The sequence below is a fragment of the Phaseolus vulgaris genome, chromosome 1, assembly GCF_000499845.2.
Source record: "Phaseolus vulgaris cultivar G19833 chromosome 1, P. vulgaris v2.0, whole genome shotgun sequence".
NCBI classification, from domain to species: Eukaryota; Viridiplantae; Streptophyta; class Magnoliopsida; order Fabales; family Fabaceae; genus Phaseolus; species Phaseolus vulgaris.
The window spans coordinates 27,788,578-27,799,249 of NC_023759.2; the positions used below are offsets into that span (position 1 = coordinate 27,788,578).

General features: G+C 49.0%; 2 protein-coding genes across 2 annotated transcripts; one reads left to right on the plus strand and one right to left on the minus strand.

Moving 5' to 3' along the window:
• The first annotated feature begins 671 nt into the window (after positions 1–671).
• Positions 672–1,988, plus strand: LOC137815809 (uncharacterized calcium-binding protein C800.10c-like). The gene has a single exon (XM_068618922.1). The coding sequence runs from the start codon at positions 672–674 to the stop codon at positions 1,986–1,988; it is 1,317 nt and encodes a 438-aa protein (XP_068475023.1).
• Positions 1,989–7,048: 5,060 nt separating this feature from the next.
• LOC137815810 (uncharacterized) lies at positions 7,049–8,143 on the minus strand. Its single transcript, XM_068618923.1, has one exon. It carries the CDS (start codon positions 8,141–8,143, stop codon positions 7,049–7,051), a length of 1,095 nt encoding a protein of 364 aa, XP_068475024.1.
• Between the last annotated feature and the right edge of the window lie 2,529 nt (positions 8,144–10,672).

Below are 10,672 nucleotides of genomic sequence, written 5' to 3' on the forward strand. Positions count from 1 at the left end.
CGGTTTCCCTTCACACGCTTTGAAAGGGAGCTCCTGACCGAGGTCGACATAGCCCCCGCCCAGCTCCATCCCAACAGTTGGGCGTTCGTACGGGCATACCAAATTATCTGCGCGCACTTGGGACATCCGGCCTCGGTGGATGTGTTCCTCTACTTGTTCGAGGCGAAGAACCCGGGCGATCGTCTATGGGTCAGCCTCAATGGGGTCGCTGGGAGGTCCATTCTCTCCATCCTCCAGCAATCCTATAAGGATTGGAAGGGTAAGTTCGTGCATGTATGCTGCAGCGACCAAGACCCTTCCCTTCTTGACGGGTTCCCCTTGTATTGGGTGAACAACGAAAGGAAGGAGTCGAGCTTCAGGAAGTACAGGGAGCCAGAAAAGATGGGGGAGCTCGACAAGGACTTGTGCGGTTTCTGGAAGAAAGTCGCTTCTTCCAATGTGACCCTATCGACTGCCTCCATCATCACCTTCGAGTTCTTTGAAAGCCAACTGGACTTTCACATAGGTCTGTCCTTAAGCCTTCAAGTTCCCTTAATTTGAGTTTGCATTTCCTCGTCTTTACTCTGATGTTGTTGTTCTAATTTCGCGTATGGTTTCAACTTTCTCCATGCATTATTAACTGTCGATTTTCTGCGCGGGTTGATAACTGTTGGCCCTCCTTTGCAGATACGATGCTGGGAAAAGATAGGATGGCTGAGCTACGCACCATAGCCAAGTCCCACAAGCTTGCGGCGGGCTCCCAAACGGTCCCAAACTCTGTCGCGGAGATCGCCGCTGCCCAAGGCCAATCTCCGCCAGTTGGTCCATCCGCAGCTGCTGCTCTTCCAGCTCCCCAGCGCAAGAAACTACCCCTCAAGAAGGCTAAGAGGAAAGCCCCCAGGGTAGTGTCAGACGAAGAGGCGGACGAAAGCACCGAGGACGGGCTAGTCTGCAAGAGGAAAAGGAGGGCTGTGATCGAGCCCCAAACAATTGAGAGCGCCGCTCCAAACTACATCGAGAACCCCTCCAGTGCCTCCACGCCATTCGAGTCCGCTGGGGATGTTCTTGCTTCAAACGCCTCAGTTGCTGAAGCCGTTCCTGAGCAACTTGCTGATACGCAAGCCTCTTCCCAAGCCGCCGAAGAACTTCTTGCTTCACCACCACGCCTCGAAGCTCCCCTCGCCATTCAACCTTGTGAGGGTGGTGGTGAGAACCAACCTCCGCCTCCTCCAGCAACCTCAAGCCTCCTAGCCCCTCTTCAAGAAGCCTTGAAGTCCTTCACCGTGCGCCTAAGTGCCATGGTTGACGATTGTCTTCCCCAAATCGTCGGCGAAGGGCTAAGGGACTCCTTGGAGAAGTTTGAACTCGATAATCGGATCAATCAGGAGGTGGCAAGCACCGCGAAAGCCGAAGCCGAGAAGACCAAGTGTGACATGCTGATGCAAGGCTTCGAGTTTTCGCGAGTCAAAAACGCCCCCAAGTACGAACTCCAAATCGTGCGCAAGGACAACAAAGAACTGCGCAAGAAACTTCACGACAAACTCCAGGACGCCGTCGAGCTGGAGAACAGGATCGTCCCTCTGAGGGAGAAAGTTGCCACGCTGGAGGAGGCAAAGAAAACTGACGCCCAAAAGATGGCCAACCTGGAGAAGAGGTCTATCGAGAGGGAGACTCTTCTGGGAAAGGTTGAGCAAGATCGGGATAAGGCCTCCCAGGAACTAAGTGAAACCGCTGTTGAGCTTGCCCGAGTTCGCGAAGAGAACAACGGGCTCAAGAAAAAGGCCGACGAGCTCGAGCTTGAAGTCACCCAGGTTCGTGAAGAGAACAGTGGGTTCAAGACGAAGATCGACGAGCTTCAGCTTGAGGCTGCCCAAGTTCTCATTTCCGGCTTTGGTGCTGCTTTGAAGCAGTTTGCTTGCAAATATCCCGACCTTGATCTCTCCGAGTTCTCGGTATACAACGAGGTGGTGGACGGAAAGATCGTACCCCCAGTTGACTTATCGCCTTGAAACCTCTTGTGTTTTACCTTGGTCTATATGTAATAATTTTCACTCTGTTCAAACTATTCGATATCCATGTGCACATACATTTATATATATATAGTCTTCTAATTTATATGTCGTGCAATCAACTGGTTTAACTGGATGGTTTTTTCTCAACTCAATGTACTTTGTACCAACCGGTACTTAACTCTCTGCGAACTACCTTAGCTTAAACAAACAGTTAATTTGAAACAATAACGTTAAATACGAAATCACTTACTCGGCAATAAGGGCTTAGGTCGATCTTAGCATCTGAAACCTCTCTCGCCCGACCTGCTTAAGGCCAAAGGCATTTCTATATCGTCGCCCAGAACTTCGCTGATGCGGCCCTCGCCATGCGATTCTCTTTCTACTTCAATCCCAGACCACGGGCTTCTGGTAACGTCATCTTCCTTTTAACTGAAAACGTCCTCTGCGGGACCGCCTTCTGATTTCATCTTTGCTCACCTGGGAGGAGAGCTGTCTTTCAGATCGCTCTCTACCTTCTCCGAGTCTTTACCCTGGGATAACTTACATCATTGTTCCCTCATCTGGGGGTAGAGCCGCCTTTCGGATCCTTCTCTACCTCCCTGAGTTTCAGAACAATGATTTGGGTGGTGGGGTGCCCTCTGCGAACCTCCCCAACCACCCTTTAGCTTCTAATTTAACTGGTCTTACTAGGTCAATATTGGTGTCTCACTCAAGGGGAAAAGAGTTCTTCTCCAACCTCCTTTCCCATACTTAAGATTGTTAACACCCCTAACTTTTCAGTTTCATCTTGCCTGAACTCACTCGAGGGTGAGAAGGACTTTTCCTGATGCCTCAACTTGCCCAGGGGCTACATCTCCTCCTCCCCCAGATGCACTGAGGGCTTTCAACTTGCCTCAATTTGCTCACGCAAAGAGGTCTTGTGATCTGTTCTTGCCTGTGCTCGCTCATGGCGAGGAGGACTTTAATCTTTTCTCGCCTACGCTCGCTCGAGGCGAGGAGGTCTTTTAAATCTATTTCTCGCCTACGCTCGCTCAAGGCGAGGAGGTCTTTAAATCTCTTTCTCGCCTACGCTCGCTCAAGGCGAGGAGGTCTTTTAAATCTCTTCTCGCCTACACTCGCTCAAGGCGAGGAGGTCTTTAAATCTCTTTCTCGCCTACACTCGCTCAAGGCGAGGAGGTCTTTTAAATCTCTTTCTCGCCTGGTGGCGGTCAGAAAAAATTTTATACTTGTGCCTCCGACGATGAGGACTTAAAACTTAAACTTGCACCTCCGGTCGCCAGGTGGCGATGAGGGCTTTTAAGACTTAAACTTGCACCTCCAATCGCCGAGTGGCGATGAGGGTTTAAAACTTCATGCTTCGAAAGTTTTGTACTGGATGCATGCGATTTGGATTTACCATTTTTAATCTTTCCCCACAACTTGAAAAACAAACAGCATGCAAACTTAATAACTGGGAAACTTCGATAAACTTCGAAACCTTCTTTATTGGGTGGCCTCATTAAAAACCCTCCTTAGGGAAAAAAGAGTGCCCCCTTGAAGAATTGTTTAAACTGATACATCTTAAACTGTTGGAGTTAATTGCTACTTACAATGCCTTAACTGTAGTAAAACTTGAGATGGGTGGCGTTCCAAGTGCGAGGAATCGCCCCTCCCTCCAGCGTCTCCAAGCGGTAGGCGCCGTTCCCGAGTGCTTCGGTTATTCTGAATGGTCCTGTCCACTTGGGTGACAATTAGTTTTCCATCTCGTACTAGTGGGCCTTCCTCATCACCAGGTCACCATCTCTGAACTGCCTCGGCTTTATCTTGGAGTTGTACTTACGCTCGACTCTTCTCTTTACTGCCTCGGCCTTCACCCGCGCTTCCTCCTTGACCTCGTCTAGCAAATCCAAGTTCATTCTCCTTTCTGCGTTCGAGTCTTCCGCCACGAAGTTCTGGAATCTCGGCGAGCTTTCCTGGATTTCAACTGGGATCATCGTATCGCATCCATACACTAAGCTAAACGGGGTTTCGTGGGTTCCCGATTGCTCAGTAGTATGATATGCCCACACTATGCGGGGAACCTCCGCAGCCCAAACCCCTTGGCCTTTTCCAACCTCCTCTTCAATCCTCTCAGCAGAACCTGATTAGCGGACTCCACTTGCCCATTCGTTTGCGGGTGTTCCACGGAAGCAAACACCTGTTGTGTCCCGATGTCCTCGCACAGCTTCTTCAACAGGTGGCTTGCAAACTGAGTCCCATTGTCTGATACTAGACGCTTGGGCACGCCAAAACGACACACAATATTCTTCCACACAAAACTCTGGATTTTGTGCGCGGTGATCTGGGCTACTGGTTCTGCTTCAATCCATTTCGTGAAGTATTCGATCGCCACAACCAAATACTTCATTTGCCTGATCGCCAACGGGAAGGGCCCCAAGATGTCGATTCCCCACGTGTGGAACGGCCAGGGGTTGTAGATTGACTTTAACTCTTCTAGGGGCACCCTGTGCCAGTCAGCGTGTTGTTGGCATTGCTTGCAACGCTGGGCATATCTCTTGCAATCTTCCCTCATTGTGAGCCAGTAATAACCTGCACGGACAGTCCTTGTCGCCAGAGATCGACCTCCAATGTGGCTCCCACAAATCCCCTCATGGAGCTCAGCCATAATCCTCGTGCACTTCACTCCATGTACGCATACAAGAAGAGGGTGTGTAAATTCGAACCTGTACAGCTCGCCGTCGATAAGGGTAAACTTGCTGGAGCTCTTCTTTATCTTTCTGGCCTCTGTTGAGTCCATTGGAAGCACGCCATCCGCTAAATAGCGTTGGTATGGCGTTATCCACGTATCTGGCTCGTGGATAGCGCAAACTCGCATCGTTTTCACTTCTTCCGTTGGGCGCGCTCTGACCCTCGGCGTCCTCAAAGTTTCCTGCGTTAGGGACCTATGTCTCCTCGTCGTTCTTTCCGTCGACCTGCAAACATGAAGAACTTGGTGGTCTGCCACGAATGCTCGAGGCGCTTTCAAAGTTTCTTGAATGACAGTCCTCTGTCTGCCCCCCTTGCCCGAACTGGCGAGCTTGGCTAGCAAGTCAGCTCGGGCATTCTGTTCTCTTGGCACGTGCACCACTTCAAACAAAACGAAAGATCTCCTTAGCTCGTGCACGTACTCCAGGTAGGCTGCCATCTGTGGATCTTTGGCTTGGAACTCGCCAGTTACCTGTCCAGTGACCAACAGCGAGTTGCTCTTGGCCATTAGCACCTTTGCCCCCATCTCTTTTGCCAACAAGATACCGGCGATCAAGGCCTCATACTCCGCTTGATTGTTGCTTGCTTTGAAAGAAAACCTCAGTGATTGCTCTATAAACACCCCGTCGGGTCCCTCCAAAATAACCCCAGCCCCGCTGCCCAGCTGGTTAGACGACCCATCCACCGAGAGTACCCAACGAAAGTCATCCTTAGCGTTTTGCGCTGTTTCGGAAGACAACTCAACCCGAAATCAGCGAAGATCGGCCCCTTGATCGATCCCTGGGGCTCGTACTTGATGTCGAATTCTGACAACTCCACCGCCCACTTCACCATTCTTCCAGCTACATCTGGTTTCTTCAAAACCTTCTGGATGGGCAAGTCAGTCATTACCAACACCGTAAAGCTCTGGAAGTAATGGCGCAGCCTCCTCGCCGAAAATACAACCGCTAACGCTGCCTTTTCTAAGGCCTGATACCTCACTTCTGGGCCTTGCAACACCTTGCTAACAAAATAGATGGGTTTTTGGACCTGATCTTGATCCTGGACGAGCACTGCGCTTATTGCCCTCTCAATTATGGCAAAATACAGCCTGAGTGGCGTTGCTGCTTGGGGTCTGCACAGAACTGGTGGGCTCGCCAAATATTCTTTGAGCTTTATGAAGGCCTCCTCACACTCCTTCGTCCAGACAAACCTGTTGTTCCTCTTCAAGCACTAAAAGTATGGGTGGCCCTTCTCTCCACTTGCCGATACGAATCGGGACAGGGCGGCCATCCGCCCCGTGAGCTGCTGCACCTCCTTCACAGTGGTGGGGCTCCTCATCGCCAAAATGGCGGCACATTTCTCGGGGTTAGCCTCGATTCCCCTCTCCGACAGGAGAAATCCCAGAAATTTCCCTGCCTCCACGCCAAAAACACACTTCTCAGGATTCAGTTTCAGCTTGTACCTGGATATGGTGATGAACAACTCTTCCAAATCGTCGACGTGCTTGTTTTTCCCCAGGGACGTCACGACCATGTCGTCAACGTATGCCTGCACATTCCTTCCGAGCATAGGTGCGAGCACCTTGTCCATTAGCCTTTGGTACGTGGCTCCCGTGTTCTTTAGCCCAAAGGGCATCACCTTGTAGCAGTAGCATGACCTTTCCGTCATGAAGGCAGTCTTCTCTTCATCCATGGGGTGCATTTTGATTTGGTTGTACCCTGAGAAGGCATCCAGAAAACTGAGTAGCTTGCACCCTGATGCACTGTCTACCAGGGCGTCTACACTCGGCAAAGGATAAGAATCCTTTGGTCAGGCCTTGTTCAGGTCTGTGAAGTCAACACACATCCGCCATTTTCCGCTACTCTTCTTGACCAGAATGACATTGGCGAGGCATTCTGGATATTGGATCTCCCTGACGTGGCCTGCTGCAAGGAGTTTTTGTGTTTCGTCTTTGATCGCCTGCCTTTTTTCCTCGTTGAACTTTCTCCTTCTTTGGCAGATGGGCCTGACTTGGGGATCCATTGCTAAGCGATGGCACAAGAAATCGGGGTCGATTCCAGGCATGTCTGAAGCAGACCACGCAAATGCATCCAGGTGTCTACTTATCACCTTGGCGATTTGGTCTTGCGTCTCGCTGTCTAAGGTTCTCCCCAGCTTAAACGTATTGTCGTTGATCTTCTTCTCGAGCCATTCCTCCACTGGCTGAGGCTTCTTTTCGCTGGCGATTAGCACCCTCGCGATACCTGCTTCCCTAGCGGTCTCGGAGCAGTTTCTTTCTCCCTCCAACCGAGCGGCGCTCTCAGGCCTCGCCTCTATATCCTCCATTGGCACATCGCCCTTGGCGACCACCTCTAACGCCGTATCCGAAACTCGCCGGTCTTCCCGCGCAGGCTCCACACCAGGGGCGGCGTTGTGGTTACGTGACATATAGATCTCTTGTTCTTGAGGCTGTTCACGTAGCACTTCTTCGCCTCCTTCTGGTCAGAACAGATGGTGATGATCAAACCTTCCATCGACGGTAGTTTGACCTTCATGTGCCTTGTCGAAGGCACAACTCCCGTTCTGTAGAGCGTTGGCCTTCCCAACAGTATATTGTATGCTGATAGAGCGTTTACTACAAGATATCTGATCTTCTCTGTTCGTGAAGCCAAACCATCTGTGAACGTCGTCCTCAACTCAATATACCCCCTGACTTCCACTTGGTCGCAGGCGAAGCCGTACAAGCAGCCCCCATAGGGCCTCAGCTGGTCAGGGGACAGTTGTAGCTTCTCAAAAGTCGGCCAAAACATTACATCTGCCGAACTTCCTTGGTCGACTAGCACCCGGTGGATGGTCCTTCCCGCCGTGACAAGCGATATTACAATAGGGTCGTTGTCGTGAGGCACAACGTCCCTAAGGTCCCCTTTGGTGAACGTGATGTCCACGTCGGGCGAGTGATCTTCAAAACCTTCCACTGACATCACTGACCTTGCGTACTTCTTGCGTTGCGATGCAGTGCACCCCCCGTCGGAGAATCCACCAGCTATGGTGTGGATCTCACCGTGAATGGGCACCTCGTGCTGCTGCCCTTCATTGCCCGTCGGTTGGGATCCTGACGCTTGGCCCGCTTGCTTTTCCAGCAAGTAATCTTTCAAGAAACCGCACTTGACCAACTCGGCGAGTTGGTGTCCCAAAGCCAAACACGAGTTGATAGAGTGGCCAAAGTTCTTGTGGAACTCGCACCACGCGTCTGGTTTTGGTCCCAAAACCTTTTCCGTCGTCTTCTCAGGCACCTTGAGCCTGGCAGCAATGTTTGGGATGGCGATCAGATCGGCCAACCCCATCACAAACTCGTACCTTGGAGGGCGATTAGTCTCTCTGGGCCGCCCCGACCCCTTGTTCTTATTCTTTTTAGGGTCATAAGGATGGCGCATCCTTTGGTCCCTCTTTCCCACCACCGCCTCCATGACCCTCTGCGGCTGGACCCGTGCCTGGGCGCGCGGTTTAACTAGGGCTTACGTCGAACAGGTCGTAAGACACCAATGGTGGTGCCTTGTTCACTATATATTGCTCAACAAACATTTTGGAAAACTGTTGAAATGAGGTAATGTGGCCAGTAGGTAAACTGACGAACCAGTCCAATGCTGTTTCACTAAGAGTGCTCATGAACACCTTACAGTAAACCGCGTCCGACCCTCCCGAGAGCATCATCTGAGTGTGGAACGCAGTGAGATGGGCCTCAGGGTCCTCCACCCCAGTGAAAGACGCCTTCACCGCCACTGTATTGGCTGGGACCACCGAATCCATGATCTCTTAGGAAAATGGCATGGGAAAGCTGTGCGGTGGGGATGGGGATGAAGATTTGTCCCCGACTGCACGCTCCTCCCGCTCTTGAAGAGCTTTACGCAGCTCTTCGTTGACCCTGTTGAGCTCCTCATTCCTGGCTTGCGAGGCCACCAGTGCCTTGTGCATCCTTTCCTGTTCAGAACGTGATGCGGCCACGTTCTCCTACAACGCCCTCATCATGTCCATGACCTGCGTCATAGACACAGCGTCCTCATCTGTTGACGGCGTGACTGAACTAGATCGCGTTGTCCTCATCCTTTCTCAGCAAACTCAGCAACTCAAAGAAATTCCAAACAAACGGTGAAAACTCCAGGAACCGACTGCGACAGTGAGCTGTCGAACAGAAAGCACCAAAACCTCAACAAACACGAACTATGGTTGGGAATCACCTTGATGGAGGAGGGCCAAGCACATCTAGCCATGGGAGCCAAAGCCCACACCATGAAGAGCGTCTAGACCAAGGAGAGCGTCTAGCTCCAAGGAATGAGCGTCTAGACCGTGAAGAAGGAAAGCGTCTACCCATGGAGCGTCTAGGTGTGCCATTAGACCGTCTAGGTCCTCTCACAAGATCAATGGCCAAGCATGTACAAGCACAAGTGGAAGAGGCCACGGATGGAAGAGAGAAAGCCTTGTATATGTTGCATCAAGGCCCAATAGGGGTATTTAGTAGATAGGGTAGTGTAGAAAGTATTTTGAAATGAAACCTTCTAGAACTTTGCTAGGTGTGACCGGTCATGGCACATGGCATAGCTTTGCATTTCATTTGGTTTACATTTCATTAAGCTTTAGCTTATGATTTACGTCCCAAATAGCCTATAAATAGGGAGGCTATCTCATGTATTTGGCAAGTTTATTGTGAGTAAAGTTATGCTGCCAATTTGTGCTCAACTTTGCTTCTCCCTAGAATCTTAGGCTCTAAACTTCAATTCCTTCATCTTTTCCCTTGAGCTGGCCGAACCACTCAGTACCCACACTTATCATGCACCTACAAGATGAACACCACTCTTAGGAGGATCTTGCTCACTCTCATTCATTGCTTCCGCCCATACTCTACATTGATTCAAGAAGAACTTCATGAAAATGCCATCATTTGGTATCATGAGCTTTGGTTCTTCAAGATGAGTAGCTCCTTGCCTTTTAAATTTTAGTTCTTCTTTATTTCATATTGTCATTTACTTTCCTTACTTGTCTTGCTGTTTTTTACATTTTAATTTGTTCTTGGTGTGCTTTGTGGAAGATCCAACTGAAGCACTCTTGTTCATTTGATCTTGAACAAGTTCTTGTGCAATTTGTGATAGGATTCCATACACCTTTGTGTTGCTATTTTGTTTTTAGGCTTTGTATTGCTTTCATTATTTTGCTTCATATTATGCTTTGAGTCTTTAATTTTCTGAATCTATACATGTTTTGTCAAGTCATGTTCATCCATATTGTCAACAATTCATAGTAGTCCTTTTATTTGGCTTATTTGTTTCTTGATTTTGGGTCTCTTTATTTTGCTTGAATCTGCTGTTCTTTGCTCCTTTGGTGCCTTTTTAATTTTTAGTTTGAGTTCATATTGTGTTTAGATCATACACAATTCTATTTCACAAATTTCCATTGTGTCTAAACTTTGGTATCTTGTTGTTTTTGTTTCCAGTTTTCAGATTCCCCTGTTTACACCTTCTCTGTTTTGGCTGTTTTAACCCAGAAAAATATTTCCACCCATAGGAAAATTCTGATTTTCTGGAAAATGCAAGTTTAAAGTGTTATAGAAAAGACAAAAAAAAAGAATTAGGTCAAAAGAAGCAACAGAAAAAAAATGATAAATCTTTTAAGATCAGGGTGCAAATCTGAAGCGCTCCAGCTGGCCTAACCGAACACCAATTTTGCAAAATTTATTAAAAAAAAATGGTGCATCCGTTTTGAGTGAATCCAAAGCCAGATTTTAGATAAGATCCTGAATATCTTGCATAACAAATTTCAGAGCCAAATTCCAAAAATACAGATCAGCATAAATCGGGGAACAAACACGTTTTCTGGCCCACAACATTTTCCAGTGGTGCTGTTTTTTTTATTTGGTCATCTAATCTAGTGCTTTTCTTTAGGAATTCTTTTTGTGTGCCAACCTTTAATTGAGTACCTTTATTTGTTTGCTTTAATTACTTGAC